This window comes from Brugia malayi, assembly GCF_000002995.4.
Source record: "Brugia malayi strain FR3 genome assembly, contig: Bm_v4_ChrX_scaffold_001, whole genome shotgun sequence".
Taxonomy (NCBI): Eukaryota; Metazoa; Nematoda; class Chromadorea; order Rhabditida; family Onchocercidae; genus Brugia; species Brugia malayi.
In genome coordinates, this window is record NW_025062479.1 from 13262564 (window position 1) to 13279047 (window position 16484).

General features: G+C 32.3%; 3 protein-coding genes across 4 annotated transcripts; 1 reads left to right on the top strand and 2 right to left on the bottom strand.

Moving 5' to 3' along the window:
• Positions 1-71: 71 nt before the first annotated feature.
• Positions 72-3606, bottom strand: Bma-tcab-1 (Uncharacterized protein; the record flags this gene model as incomplete). 2 transcript variants are annotated; one of them, XM_001895454.2, is made up of 11 exons in its annotated part: positions 72-234; positions 452-586; positions 650-753; positions 919-1034; positions 1185-1280; positions 1393-1525; positions 1747-1905; positions 2071-2319; positions 2578-2670; positions 2760-2876; positions 3472-3606. In XM_001895454.2, the coding sequence occupies 11 exons, from the start codon at positions 3604-3606 to the stop codon at positions 72-74; spliced, it is 1500 nt and encodes a 499-aa protein (XP_001895489.1). The 2 variants fall into 2 exon arrangements, with proteins under 2 accessions (XP_001895489.1, XP_042930651.1); XM_043074717.1 differs by lacking the exon at positions 3472-3606 and having other exon boundaries at positions 2760-2786.
• Positions 3607-4603: 997 nt separating this feature from the next.
• Positions 4604-9672, top strand: Bma-kle-2 (uncharacterized protein; the record flags this gene model as incomplete). Its single annotated transcript, XM_001895453.1, has 13 exons — positions 4604-4719; positions 4966-5165; positions 5490-5638; positions 5854-5985; positions 6312-6417; positions 6850-7112; positions 7268-7357; positions 7621-7793; positions 7867-7949; positions 8089-8190; positions 8261-8417; positions 8852-9032; positions 9472-9672. 13 exons carry the CDS (start codon positions 4604-4606, stop codon positions 9670-9672), a joined length of 1953 nt encoding a protein of 650 aa, XP_001895488.1.
• Positions 9673-11445: 1773 nt separating this feature from the next.
• On the bottom strand, positions 11446-16460 carry Bm8415 (Uncharacterized protein; the record flags this gene model as incomplete). The annotated part of the gene is made up of 14 exons (XM_043074718.1): positions 11446-11661; positions 11760-11874; positions 11991-12179; positions 12483-12689; positions 13010-13110; positions 13387-13497; positions 13597-13769; positions 13964-14117; positions 14270-14450; positions 14588-14811; positions 14955-15146; positions 15311-15463; positions 15913-16032; positions 16425-16460. 14 exons carry the CDS (start codon positions 16458-16460, stop codon positions 11446-11448), a joined length of 2172 nt encoding a protein of 723 aa, XP_042930652.1.
• Between the last annotated feature and the right edge of the window lie 24 nt (positions 16461-16484).

The window sequence follows — 16484 nt, forward strand, 5'->3', positions numbered from 1 at the left end:
ACCAAGAAACAGTTACTGCAATCGGTGAAATTTCAGAACATTATTATTCCATCGTTAAAAAAAATTGTGGATTATTGGTCAAAAGACCATAAAACTAAAGAATTATCTAGAAGTTCCGGCGAATTTATATCTTCATATGTGCTCCCCAAATCAATATCCATTTGATCAAGTTGAGGGAACGGAAAGACTCTTTGTCCACTGCAAGTGGCTACGAGTGGTTGTTCCTTGTGGATGCTAAAAAAAACGAGATCACCAGTGTTTTTCTCTTGAGAAACACCATCAGAGTACATGATACCTATCAGTTTGTTTCGTAACGGAATCCTCAGTTTATAGTAACCAATACAAAGCGAAAGTACTAGTCTCTTTTCTCTGTCTACCAAACCATTATTTCATGAAGTTTTTACATGCATTAACACGGAAAAGAAAATATTCTACAAGCGATGACACAAACCTCAAGCCACATAGTGCTGAGCTATGTGCGGACAGTTGGACGCATGGAGGCAGCGGTTCACCACCATTAGTGCATTTTAAATCGAAGATATATAATTCACCACTGCTACTGCCACTGAATAAATATGTGCCTGAACTAAAATATAAACATTTTACGAAGTCTCCTTTTCAGGTTAAATTAGTAACTAACTTGTATTACCTGTCTATGTCGAAATAAATACGCTGACTAGTTGTCGAAGGCCGTTTATATAAGCTGTATATCTTTCCAGGATACCGCAAGTCCCAACATATAATATCATCGTCCTAAAATAAGTCGACAGTCAACAAAATATTTAGAAGGAAACAATATACTTAATACAAATTCAGCTTATATCTTTAGTTTCAACTCCTCTCCCATTCCTTCTGTCAGTGTGTAGAGAAAAAAAGAAATTGTTTTCATAAGTAGTAAACTGCAAATGAAAACAATACCTTTCTTCCTGCTGTCAGTAAGAAGTTACCATCGGGACTATAGCGAAGTAAGGTTACTGCCAGCGGGCATTCGAACATGCATTCTACACTCGGCGAATAGTCCGAATAAAAACCAACTGAAAAATGTCCACATTGTTGACAGTTATTTCCAAAATGCTACATTTTATTTAGTTCACACATAATTTACTTATGAATTCCAGGAAATATTACAATATTTATTTCACGAGGAAAAAAAGGAAAGTTTACTTTACAAATAAATAATTTACCTGTTTTACCATATGATCCAGCAGCATAATTTGTTGGTAGTATGGGGCTGATAGCAATACAGGAGATAATACCTTTCTGTCCTTTCGATTCTTTATCTATAATAATGTGAAAGTGAATAAGAAACGCATAATTCGAAAGATAAGAGTAGCAGTTTGAAAATCTTCATAATTTAGCAGATGAAATCTAAGATAACAGCAACCAATTTACTCCATGTAATCAGTTCGGAAACTTGATGTCCAGGACGATTCATATCAAATTTCCTAATGCTGCTTTTGTAGCCAGCATATAAGCAGGAACCATCAGAAGTACAGCACAATGAATGAGCATTATCCAATTCATCCTGCAATTCTTCAGTACCAACAAAATTTAATTGTCCAGTTGGGTGAAATGCTCTTAAAACAGAACTGATTGGATGATCAATGAAGAAAAAGGACATAATTAATTTTTATTGTAAATCAAAAATCTTAAGCATTGAATGTTACGTCATATGTTCTATTTTCTTGTATCCAACGCTTCCTCGAACATTGTTATTCAGTAATATTACGGAGATTAAAAATTTACCATGTTATTAATGCCACGAAATGTTGCCAACCACCGTCCGTCTGAATTCCATACATGGATCGGATGGTCCTTGCTACTTGTTACTAACCAATCATTGATCGGATGCCAACATGAGTCATAGATCAAATCACCCATACTCATTGAAGATTTCAACTTTAGCTTGAAAAATTTTTTTCGAAAATCTAGGATACACAAGAAACATTTTTTATACACCATGAGAAATTTTTCTTAAAGAAATCAACTTAAAGATACCATAAATATCTAAAGTACTGCTTATGATAGTGTGTAAAATTTACATAATATACATGATGAATGAAAACCAACACTGAAATTTTCAGGATCAAGCTGGAATATCCGAGCCACCCTATCTTGACTAGTCGTAGCTAAGTAACTACCCGAACTGCTCCATTTGCAACATTTTATGTAGTTGTTGCAAGAATGCGATATATTGAAACCATAATCAACAGACTTTGTTACGAAAAGCTCTCTCTCTCTAAATACTTCTTTGAAATTTGAATATTGTGGTCGTGCAATCTTTTTTCGTATTTCCTGATTATCATCGGCCTTCCGATTCTGTAAAATTTCATTTCATCTGCTGTCTGCCTCTTAAATCCTAAAGTAGCCATAATTTAAGGTTGGTAACTGACATAGGGAGATGCAAGCACAGAATCCATTCATTTAGTTGAAAATGCATTGAATTATCGGACAGATATTGATGTTTAGCATTCCGCAAATGACATGGAACAATGAAAAATTATTTGCACAAAAACAGATTTAGACGTCCAGTTGAACATCAATTACAGCAGCTGTTTCAGACATCATAATTCTTACCGTAATATTACTTGAAGAAATATTACCACTTTCTTTTTCTGACAGTACGCTCACATTCCTTTTTCTAAAAGACACACCTTCTAGTCGAGAATTCTGAAACTATGTAGAATCTTCAGAAGAACTGTTTTAAAATCAGGTAGAAAAAGACGAAAAACAAGGAGCAATGACAGTATTAGACAAACTTGTTTGAGGAAGGCAGCAATACCCATGCGATAATGTCGCGCTGTCCAGTCATCATCATTTCCCTCATTTACAGATGATGAATCTGCAAAATCCTTGCTGCTAGAACAAGTGGGTTCCTGGAAAGAAACATTCCAATAATACTATATAATAAATGTGTTTGAGTTATATCTTTGCATACTGTTAATCTGAAGAAATTTTAATACCTGATTTTCAAATAAATCTAAAATACTAGTAATACAGGTTCAGCAAACATTTAAAAATATCATAACAAATATCTATACGTATGAAGCATGCATAAAATTAATCACATAGTTTTTTTAGGGCTGTAAAGAAAAGAAACAAAAAAAGCTACTTCTCTAAAAATTAAATTTCAAACTCTTAATACACAAAAACTCAAAAAGTACTGGAAGGAAATATTAAGCAGTTTACACCTCAAGAATTGTTTCTAAAAAAGCTAATATCTGGTTCAGCAGCTACCTTAGTTACTACCACTCTTCCATTCGCATAGCCCAGTGCTAAAGCCTCTACTTCCTCAGAAAAATGCAACCACTTACAAACATCATAAGCCAAGTGTAAGCTATATATATATATGTCGAATAAAGAAATATAAAAATAAAGGGATAACAGAACAAATGAAATTACGAGTACAGTACCTTATAAAACCACAAATAAATATTAATGACTACTATAATAGTAAAATTTGCCCCTAACCTTGCCATCTATATGATCAATCGTTGCTATCATGTCATTATCCCTCAAAGATTCGCTACTTATCACACCACAAAGCATATCGAGAACATCCTTTATTACATCTTTCAACGAATTATCCTCATTTCCATAATACATTATCGTTACTTCTCTGCAAAGTGAAATTATAAATGTTTTAATTCATTTGTTCACAATCATATCATAAATATCACAATGCATTCGAGTATTACACTATAAATGCAAAAACCACAGCATCACATAATCAACGTATCATCTAACTAATCGCTTTATCTTTCTGTTGCATGCTGCAAATGGAAATATATAAATATTTCGAAAAACATAAAAGATGTAAGTGATTGGCTCTTTCCATCTGCATTAACTCAACTATTTATTCAATGTCATATAAAACTACACAGATAACAAGGACGAAGAAGAGAAGAGATAAAAGTGGGGTTGAGAAGTTAACATCATGAAAACCGAAAAAAGAGATGAAAGTAATGGTCATGTTGCAAATGTGGCAGGTGATAAGAAGTGTGATAAGAACTATGAAATGATAAAATGGTAATTAGCAAAATGTGCAATACACACCTTTCAATGCATGCAATCTTTCACACACTAACTGAAGCATTATTACCTAAACTTGAGCAAATTGACTAAACTTAATTAACTAAACCTAAGCAAATTGATCATTTAAAGTTCACGTGAAAATTGTCGCAGAAAACGAGAATACGCCACTTCTTATACCATAACTTCTGTTCTTGCCATAATTACTATAATTTTTAATTACGTAAAAATTTACTTATATATAATTCTGGTTTTATTGTTATTTGATAAGTGGAATTCATAGAAGATTCCAGCCCTAGCGAAACTTTTACAAAAACGAAGAGAAAAAAATTAAACTTTGAAACGTAATCCCAACATCAGCTGGTATTTCGCGGCCCACGCGATCCCACGTACGCGGAAGACTGTTATTTGAAATATTCCAATCTTCACATTTAACTTTACGGACTTAGTTGTACTCTTCATTTATAGAGCTTGGGCAAGTTTTTTTTTCTTAGATTTCTTTAAGAATATTTCATTGTCGATGAAATGCGTAAATTAAATAAGTTAATCTATCTTTTTCAGAGTGTGAATAATGACCGATGAGGATGAATTAAGTACGCGATATGCTTTCCTTTTGCAACCTGTAAGAGATTTGCAGAAAAATTGGGATATTGATATTAGCCATTTACTGGAAGAATTTGTTGAAAGGTTAAATATCTTAGGTGTTTTTTATGCACTGTTATCCAAAGATTTAACTATGAAAAATATGCCTTACCTGTTATGTGGAAGGTATGGTTGTATTATATTGTGATTATTTTCATTATCACTTAATAAATTTCATGAAGCTAACAACATGAGGTATTTCATAAGCCAAATATTATCGTTACAAATTCTCATCAATCTTTAATTCTTACATATATATATATATATATATATATATATATATATATTCAGGATACGAGAGTTAAGTGATCACTCAGAACAGGAAGATGAGGAAATCGGTAGTGGGGACAAATTTAATTTTGCGGAAGCAGCTATACTTATTCAAGGTTCAACAATGATATATGGCAAAAAGGTTGAATATGTTCACGGGCTTGCACAGGGTTTCTACGAGCAACTCCGTGATAAGAAAGCATCCCAAAAAAGAATTTTAGGTGATGAGATCGATTAGTTTCTAATCACTTTTGTCATTAACCTATCACAGTTTATATTAACTTTTTGGCAGCGTATAATGTGCGAAAATGTTTGCATGTTAATATGTGGATAGAATTGACAGTTTTATTATTAATTTTGAGAAATGAACGATTCAAATTATGAAAATAAAAATCGGCTGATTCCACGGAGTAAATAACTGAGTGGTAACTATATATATATATATATATATATATATATATATATATATATATATATATGGTAATGGTCTCATACCAAAATATTATTCAAAATACTTTGGTAATGGAATAATCATTTTGTTGCAGATGATGTAGAACATACCGATGACATCGATGAATTTACTCAAGAGCCGGATGATCCTTGTGATCTTATTCAATTCACAAATCTTCAAATAGTCGATTGGAAGACAATAATGTTAAAAAGTGAGGCGAAACCTCCTCAGTTACTTGCACAAGTTTGTTTTTGCTGTCATAAAAGTTGGGAGGTACTAATACAATAGTTAACAGTACTCATCTGTGTTGTATGGGAAATCCACTGATTACATGTCACACTATGCTGTGTTTACGTTTCAGTCATTCGATGTTTTATAGAATAATTTGCAGTAACAAATTGGCTGAATGATATCATTAAAGTATGTAATATCTTATATAAAATTGTGCTGATTTTCAGATACCGATCTCATTAATGCCTCTTGCTGATTTTGAAAAAACCAACATGTCGCTGTACTCATCCCGAAATCTTAAAGAACTAATCGGAAAAAGAGATGACTTCATTATTAACACTGGTTTCATCCATAAAAGTGTCAGTTTCCCTTACTTAAATAATATAAACATTATTTTTCCGGAATATTATGTCTGAGTGAGGAATAAAGCTCCAATATTTATTTATAAATAATTTTTCATTGCTTTAAATTACTGCAATTCTAATTTGGCGTTTTCTACTATCAATAAAATATTTTTGTTGATTTGATCGATGTCCTATCTGTCTGTTTTTGTGAACCATTCTCTTTTTGGCATTATCATCCCTTGTTTCGGATAATTTGAAACCATTCAATTAAAGATTTTTTTTTTGTAATGGTTAACTTTATTTAATTATGTCATGTTTGTGTTTAATCTTGACTAATGCAGGGTGCTCTTTTACTCGATTTGGCCAATGCAAAGTTCTTGGATGATTTTGTGGTGCAAGAACAAGATTATGGCAATTCTAGCTGCGCTGATACATTGATGCAACAGGGTGATGATCAGTTAGATAATTTTTCACAATAATACTAATGAGATTGAAGTATCTACTTTTACTTTGACGTATTTGTATTTGAATTACGATATAGTAATGGTAATACAAGAATACGATAGTTAGAATTATTTAATTCTATTCCTGAACTCATTTTGAATTCAATATTTTCATCTCATAATCGTCAAATTCAAGAGGAGGATATTATTAGCTCTCTTTATTTTTTGATTATATGTAAGTTTTCTATCTATTTCAAAACTCCTGATAATTTCAGCTTTTTTCAATAATGTATAATGAATAAACTATAAGATTAGCAGTAATTCCATGCCAACATTCATGACAATTTTTTTTTTTTTTTACTTCAGTGTTTTTTTGGTAAATACACATAAAGAATGAAAGAGTGCAGAGCAATGCACTAATGAATAACTGTTACAGATTTAGCTGATAACGAACACATTGGTAACTGTACTAGTGAAGTGGAGAAAGTTCGTCGTATGACATCTGCTACCAATCTGAATACGATAACATGTCCTAATACGAGTCACGTGGAACTTGTTAATGATAGTGTTGTTGATGTAAACATGATGAGGGATGATGCTGGCAAGAACTGTATACAAAACAATGAAACTGATGGTTTAGGATTTGATGGACCAGCATTTGGGGATATTGAAAACGATGAGGATGGTGATCGTCATCCGGTTTGAATTATAAATACATTTAATATATAAACTTGACGATTATGATTGAAAATAGTCATTTTTCCTTCCTTTTCTTAAAAAAGAAACCATAGTGAAATTTTGGATTATAGTGTGATAATTTCATTTAAAAATTCAAAATCTGATTCAAAGCATAGGCTGATGAAGAAGCATTTGATGGGGCAGATGAAGATGAACCTGTTATGGATCTTTTTCGATTACAGAAATGTAAACATGGACCTTATCGGGTATTTTTTCTTTCCTATTTTCTAACTGCTGTCGATTTGCAACTTCACTTTTTTATATGCTCCTTGCTAATTTCTTATTTTTCAAAGAAGTTTAAAGGAAAGAGGATCTTCCAAAGGCAAGTTTATAGAGTTCGATGTTCTAAAAATATTTCACTCAACTGCTGTTCACATATTTGATTTTTTTTTCTGGAAGTTGTATAATTGATCATAATGGCATTATTCAAATTCATATTTTCCCTTGTTTTATAAAGACATTATTTTAGGCTTGCAAGCCTACTTTTGTACCGGAACAAGTCGAAAAACGCCGGTTAAAAAAAAGAGAAAAGTTGAAAACCTTTTCTACTCTCAATGAATTTCTTCAACGGCACGTCTATCATTCGTTACCGAAAGGAATTACGCATACCCTAGATGATGATTTCTCAATTATTTTTGGGAAGTGAGTTTTTACGCTAAACATTTAGCAAAAAAACATTTAGCATTCCAGTTGAGCTGATTTTCTTTATTTTTAGACTTATCCGAAATCTAGAAAGACATCGAATGAATGCAATTAAGGAGCGCGCTTTGCAACATTCTGGATTGCAGCAGCAGTCAGGTTAGGAACTATGCTATAACTATGCGAATTGACCAATTTATATAACTTATTTTCATTTGTTGAGTGAAATAGTTTGTTTACTTTGGTATACCTTATATTGATAAACTTTGATATAGATTTCTTGAATTTATTTTTGTAGGTGATATCCAATCAGATGAGGATGAATTGGAGGTAGATGAATATGAAGCCATTAACAGTGGTTATTCCGATGATGAAATCGAGGGTGCTTCTGGTGTTACCGGTAAGTACTCTTCATTTCTCTCATAAATAGTGCTGCAAGTAATTTTTTGATCTTTAACTTTTTAACTTAGGTGACGGTAATCTGACTTTTGCTGATATACCCAACGATGATTTGGAAGATAGAGTTCACGTTTCTTCGATGTATATGAATTTTGACGACCCGGATCTTCTTTTAAAACCTGCAGAACAAATGACCTATCAGGATTTGCTGAAGGTTCACTTACAAAAGTGAGGAGATTATTCTTTTTTTTTTTGAAACAAATTAATAAAGTTTTTGTTAACAACAGACTTGTAGGTGATCGTTCTGACTGCATTTTTTTTTTTCTCAATGCGATCATTGCCGTGTAACGAGTAGGAAGGATTCATTTAACATTCAAATTGAAATGTGTTTTCATTTATTGTTTTTCTGTCAATAAGACTGCTGTAAACTTCCGTTAGAGGGTTGAAGATGTTACAGTTTGTTATCTCTTACCTCTCTAATTCCTTCTTTAATCCACTTCATTTTTTTTTCCCGTCATTTTTGATTTTAGTTTTGTTCATTAGAAGATTTCTTTCGTATTATTGTTAAGGGGTGCTCATATTAGTGTGTTTTCGTTCCTGATTCTACGTTTTTGTATGTTTTTCTTAAATGGGATAACGCAGTAAAACAATATATGGTGTAGGTATTGGTCATCAGCGGAAGAAACTACATCGAAATTATGCAAGCGTGTGCAACAGTGGGAAGAAAAAATTCAACTTTTATTGGAAAAAGAAGAAACACGTCGAGAATTTAATATACACCAGTATGGTACCGAACTCTTGGAGCAATATGAAGACATTGGACAGACAAAAACTTTCACTGAGGTTATTATTAGTTCATTAAAACTTTTTTGGATTGTTCAGTCGAGCATAACATGTTTGATGTGAACATATTTTAAATAGAAGGCTATCAAGAGATCTAATATAGACTTTATTGACAAAAAAATCCAACCGTTCTTGGAAGAGGAAACTTGTATTTTCACATTTCGTGTTTTTTTCCTAGATCAAATGGAGAATTTGGTAGTGACGATAATTTAGAGAGGAAGAAATAGAAATCCTCGTGTATTTCAGACATTGCATCTCATTTCATTGGTTTTTCAATGAATTGAAATGTGATATCTGAAAATTCTCGTTGCGATGAGTAAATTATTTGTCTATGATGAATTTCTCAATGGAGTTTATAACATTGTATCCTGTATCAGTTATTTGAATCTTTGTTGATTGGGAATGCTTTCTGTTTTTCTAATGAAGTTTCTCATTTCAGCTTATGGAGCATGTAAGCACGCGGTATGATATCAGCCGTTACTATTTAGCATCATTAATGCTTGCAAATACTGGAAATATTGAGATGGATTTTGGCTGTGAAAGTGAATATATGAAAAAAGGAAAAGGTTTAGCATTAAAACTACTCAAAAATGAACGTCATCATCAACAATTTTCAGAGTCTCATGCGCTCTCCACTTAAACACTAAATGAAATATTAATTCGCACTCAAAAAGCTTTGTGCATATTTCTTGTTCATGTCTTTAAAATATATAGTAAAAATATATATCAAAGGGATGCAATTCAAGTGTAGAACGGAATTTCTTCCTGAAAAAAGAATTTCATTCTTTCCATTTTTCCTCGGTAATGTATTGTTTTCTGCGTTCCAAACATCATATACTTAGCCATTCGAAGAAGAAAAAAGTGGTGGTTTGCCAAATTTAAGAATTAGAAATCTTTTCCATGAGATGAAAATCATATTGTTCATTTCTTTAATTATATTAATAAAAGTACTATCACTGCCTAAATGATATTTTCAATTCGACCAATTTTTCACATTTCGATTACTGTTTTATATGAACTTTTTGAATATTTATCTGAATATTTCATAAATTTCATATTTGTGACTTTTGTTATGAGACATATTTGAAATCTGACAAAATTATAGCAATCAGCGTGATGAACTGGCAAAGAGAATCGGTCTTGTTATTTTTAGTTTTTTATTTCGCACATTTCATATATACCTTCTGAATGGTCAACTAATTAACATCGAGTTGCCCTTGAATAACCACTAACTCTTTATGGACATAATTTACCTTACTGCAAAATCAGTGGGTTACAGCTGGGAATAATAATTTTCAATTCTCTCATATGGACGGTGCATCTTTCTCGTGGTGTCATGGGAAACAAAAATGTGTAGACTAAGTGGATATGTATGGAAAATTTTATAAAATTATTCCTGAATAGCTCTGATGAAGCCAGAATAAAAGAACCAGCCACTTCCCAAAATAATTATTCAATTTTCCAATAATAAAGTTCTCGCAAAAACTTTATATTGATCTATCATGACAAGCTTGAAAATGTCATGTTACTTGTTTCGCAGAACTTCTTTTCGATTACTTTACCTTATGAACCACTGATATTTCTAACATATCTCTTTTTATACGCTGGTGCTGATATTTTAAGAAACAACTGAAAGCACCAGGAATTCTCACAGCTCATTTTTGTGATCATTCATATCATGCATTAGTTGAGATGGCGTTATTAGAAAGCAGTCTGTTGCCATAGGATGACCTGCTTTCAAGGTAATTTAGAAGATAGGAAAAGTAGGCCACCTCTTGAATTTGAAGCATTCACATCAAACATGCCCAACAATAATCTAAACATTCTTCTACAATACCTCTATTCCATAAGATTTCAAAGAATCAATATCCATTTCACCACTAATCTCAAAATTATAGTGGAAGCTGACGAAGAGAACTGCAAATGTTCAAGTATTAAAGAACTTGTCAACTGAACACTTTCAATGCAAGAAATTTGAGGACATGTCCTTAAGACAATACTTTCTCTTTGGTACCTTTCTTCGACTGTTGTTACCTCATATTTCTCACAGCATATTTTCGATCTTTACTAGTTAAATTATCCAAAATATGAAGGTAAGTGATAGTCCTCTGAATTGTTGGTTTGCTCAAAATTAGTCCTTACGCTAGAATATAAGCAAATAATAGTTCCATGCTTCCTTATATCTAACATTCTTGTTTAAAGGCGATTAAATATCTTAATGAAGCATAAAGCAGGGAGAAGTACATGAAATTTCTCAAATCCTGCTCACTGTAATATCGAAAATGTAAAATTCGTTGTTTTGAGGCTTCAATCATCAGGGAAATTGGTAGGAAGTAATTTTATTACAATATAATTAAACCAAACAGAATAATTCTTCATCTCCTAAAATGCAAATTCGATATATCAAGTACAATTACAACTTCACGGTTTCATCACTTGTCAACTGCAAATCCGAACGACGTTTTAACAGTTCTAATGCTCGTTCACGTTCTATTGTTGCTGCATCAAACGGTTCAAGTAAAGATGGCGTCAAATTATCCGTTGTTCGTTTCAGCTCTTCGTACAAAAGAATTGCTGTACCCGTAGATTGAGATAATATTTTCAAGCATGATATGACTTCGACGAATTTCTGGAAATACAATTCAGTACCATTCCTCATTTGAACTCTTTATTTTCAAGAATGATTACTATAGTTCAATTTTCATTATTTTTATAGAAATCACATACCGGTTCATCGAGTGTTTCTAGGTTAATAGCGTTAGTATGATGATTGTAGAGAGAATTAAGCACAGGGATGAGACTATTCGTTACATCATAAAGTATCTGTGCAGCTCCGTATCCACTGAAATATATATTTTGGAGTTTAAAAGGATCTGTCACTTGGATTTTTTCGCTAATGCTAAGATCTACAATTTAAGTGATTGAAGCACAAAAAACAAATAAACAAACAACATTCACTTGAGTGATATAGTTGTAAGCATTTGAAGCAACACTTCCGCTACTTTTTCATTCAGCATTTCATAAAGTTTAGTAGCTGAGTGAGGCGATATAGCCTTATTAACATGTCCAAGTAGTCGGCGTACTTCTAGCAGAAACGGACAAAATGAAGGAGTCAGATCGAATGGTTTACTTGCTTCCCACGAATACCTAAAATAGGTATTTTCTCTTAAAAGTAAAAAAGATGACTTCTCAGTTGGGTATTCTTCCAATAATTACATTTTCATCTGTAAATTCATATAATAGAATTATTTTTTTAGCTTTATACTAGAATTACGTGTTTTTTCATATCTATATAATAACAGACTATTCTTACGTATTATTACCCAGCAAAAGGAAGCTGCAATCACGTAACAATATGTAGTTCTCCAAACAAACAAACCATAACAACAAACTTCTTCAGAATAATTCCTAACTGCAGTCGATAAGTTGAAAGTTAAGAAAGAAAAATACCATTGCTCACGTTGATAACGACTCAGTGAGGCACGGATATGTTGGTAGAATGCAGCTGTGAGATCTTCAGCCTTTTGTCGCCATAAATGCCTATACATATTGGCTACATCTTCGAAAACACCTCGAAAATGAGTTCTCTTTCCAAGCGCTTGAATGCGTATGAATATGTCCACTTCATTCCATTCATCCAACACATAAGCTAAGTACCTGCACAAATGCAACTGCCCTGAATAATGAATGATAACAAATAAATCCGTTAAAATTTTATTATTTAACGTTTTTATTTAATACAGATATAATGAAGGCATTATAAATCTTTTTTTCTTTTTTTTTTTTTTTTTTTTTTTTTTAGAAGAGATAATAATAAAGAGCAATCTTAGGTTGTTCTAAAGTAGTTAATGCAATTCTATGGATACTGCTCACATCTCTTCTAAAATAATAGTTTATAAGCTTACATTCTACCACCTATAGCATTAAATTTCAATCCTTTAATGCCAAAAAACTGAACCATTGAATTTTAAGCATACCAAGCAGAGTTTAAGATCTGAATAAAGGGCTTTTCCCATGGAGAGCCAAGCTGTTGAGAGATATGTACGAGACGTAGCCGGAAATCATCCAACATGAAGATCTACAAGTAAATCAGCATCTGATACATCTCATATTCATATACATCTAACTTTTTATACATATATATATTTTTTTTGCATCTGATATATATCTAACTTTTTGTACTGCATCCTAAAACTACCTGGTATGGCAACACTCTATACACCTTCCATATATAATAAAAACTTGTGAAAACAATGCCACTAAAAAAAAAAGTTAAAGTACTGGTGACTTCCAATATTAAATTAAGTTTTTTTTACCCCTCAATACCCATCAGAGCGTGGCCGAATACGTTTACCTGCACGTTCAAGAACTGTGACTGCACATCCAAACTCTCTATCCAACGATAACGTTCTGTAATTGATTCAATCATCAATAGGAATTGATCGGTACATTCTGGTGCTTGTTGCTGGAAAAATTTTCTGTCTTTTCTCTATGCTTTTGATATTCAAATTTAGAATATGTAAATTATTAACCAGGGCTTCAAAAAATACATGACTGTGTATACCATATCGACATCTGAAAAGGTGTGATATCGGTTGTTCCAGCAATCCTCTCCACAAAGCACATTTTCTACTCCTGCAATACAGCTCTCACGTTCGAGCTGTAGCCATTTCAGTAAATAAATATCTTCGCACAAAACAACCAGCACATTACCCGGACGTATCGGAATAGCAATATCTGTAAATCATGAGGTAGCTAGAAATAATACATAATGGATGGAATCTGAAGAGAAAATCTAAGAAAAAAGATCATTTAAAAGCTAAATCACAATAGTATGTTTAGTTAAGTATGACAAAGTTGTCGTTCTCACAGATCATAATAACAACAGATAACAAACAATGATTGTACATGAAGAAAAGAGAGATGTCTACCTTGCAACTCGTTTTCGAAGGCAACACACTCATCAATAAGATGAGAGAACAATTCAGGATCGTCTTGTACTTCCTTAACAATATTTTGCACTTTTTTCTGTGCCAAATTCATTAGCTTATTCACATATTCAGTCACCATTTCATTTCGTTCAGCCTTGAAAAACAATAACTTTTAGGTTAAGTAAAAAAAGCAGTGCGTTAAATCCGCTCGGAAATACTATTTCAGTTAATTGCTTTCAAAAGATACAAAAATGCTGTTTACATCTTTTAAAATTCAAAAAAAAAGAAAAAAAAAATGAAGTTTACATCATTCTTAACAATTAGTAGCAAAATGGAGCTAATCAGATCAACATTTGCTGTTATCCAAGTGAGTATTTGCGTAAAAAACCATTCTGGTTTAGATGAATCATTTGTTTTCTGCTCCGTGAAAAAGTGGAACTGGAATCGCCTCTCCACTGGACCAACTAGTTCAGTCAAAAGTTTTGATCTTGAATAAAGTCAATCAAAGCACTGCAGTTTGAATGTGATTTATAAACAAAGCAATATTATTTTGATAAATTTACTTAAAAGTACCATTACACAGTAAATGCATGCAGGAAAAAGTGAAGCTTCCCAAAATTGTACCTGTCACAGTGTAAAGTAACAATACCATTATCCAGAATACTGATACATTTCAGCAAAGTAGCGATTTGCTGAATTAGCTTCTCATGAGTTTTCAAATCAACAGGTTCTTCAAGTGGGTAACGAATTTTCTTCAATAAATCTCTAAGAGAACCCGAAACAAGATGTTCTGTTTCATTGATCAGCTGCTTCCTCATGTTATCAATGTTTTTAGCTTCATTTTCATCCTAAATAAAAAATTTCGAATATTTTAGCATCTCCGTTTTTTTTTCCAACCATTGTCCTTTTGAGTATATATATAAAAATCTCTTCAACTTTCTTCCCGACCTATTTTTGATACTACCTAAGAATTAGGAAGTTTTCCACATACCAATTTCAAATCCGAATTAGCGTTCTGTTTCAGGAATTGAATATTGTCATATAGCAGAAAAAAGTCAGAACCATTTATTACTTTCTTAATCTTTGATATTGCAAATGTCAGCTTATGAGCGACTATAAGGTAATTCAACTCTTTCATTTTCTGCGCAACACATTCCAAATGATTGTGAAGATCTGGTGCATTCTGAAAGAAAAGCTTTTTTCAAACTACTACCACTCCCAATGAGGAATAAAAGGACTCCGCTGTAGGTGTAAAAGAGAACTCAAATCTATTTAGAAGTTTGGTAGTACAAAACTGCGATAATCCAAAACGGAAACAATACACTAGAATTAATAGTACAAAATAACCTGCTTAAGCGACGACCACAACCGCTCCTGTTGATCATGATAGTTCTTCAAAGCACTCTGAACCTTTTGCTTCAAGTAAACCAATTTCTTTCGAAAACGTCGCAAATTTGATAATTGAGCTGGTAGATTCTCTTGCATATAGCACATTCTTTCCTATAAGCATAATATTTCTGTTTATAGCTAAATAATCAAGCAAAAGTTCATCGCTAGAATAATATAGATGCATATGACTTACAAAATGCTATTTCGTTCACCACTCATCATAAGAGAATACACACAACTAACATCAGACAGTGAACAACACTTGCAACAAAAACACTATAATGATAACAGGAAAGCTAGTAACAATTGGAAATAGGACAACACCAATTTACATCTAGTTTGGATACCTTCAAATCATTCAAAGAAATCTTACACTGATTTCTTCTTAAAGAATGAGATAAGCATAAGTTTAACATCAAAATCTTTGAGGTACATCAATGTTGCAGTAAGAACATGTAAAGCCAGCTATCGACATTTCGTCTCCTCACTACTGCAATCTTGCCCTTTTTCTATTCGTCAAGATAATTTAAGGTACTGAAATATCATAACAAAAGGAAAACACTTATTTGAATTTTACACTGCTCCGCATCAAGCTCATCCTGAATAGCGCGGAAACCACGAAAATACTGATGGACATCAGTAGCAGGTAATTTTGCAAGTCTTTCTACCAATTCAGAAATCTGTAAAACAATATATATTAAAAGATAAAAAAACAATATAAAACTAATAAATTAGTTCAAACCTAAGTTAGTAATAATTCCTTCGCTACAAAAAAGAAACAAAAATACAATGAGATTAGTAAATTAGTTCAAACCTAGGTAACAACATTAACGCAGAAATTTCATTGCTACTTAGCAATCTTCTCTGATAATAGAAAAGGTGCTAAAAAACTTTACTACTTTTTCCCTTTTTTGATATAAAAACTTTTTATTAAATAGTACACTAAAAGTAATGCATAAATGCATGTAACACTATTTGCAAACTAAACTATTTTAATTACCTATGCACATTTACTGCAAACTTGCAGATATCTACACTGAATAAGGTAAGTTTAAAGTGGAGAAAAACTTACCCGGGAATCCCCGGAATTTGCATCGTGCTGCACCATTATTATTTAGATTATTATTTAGTT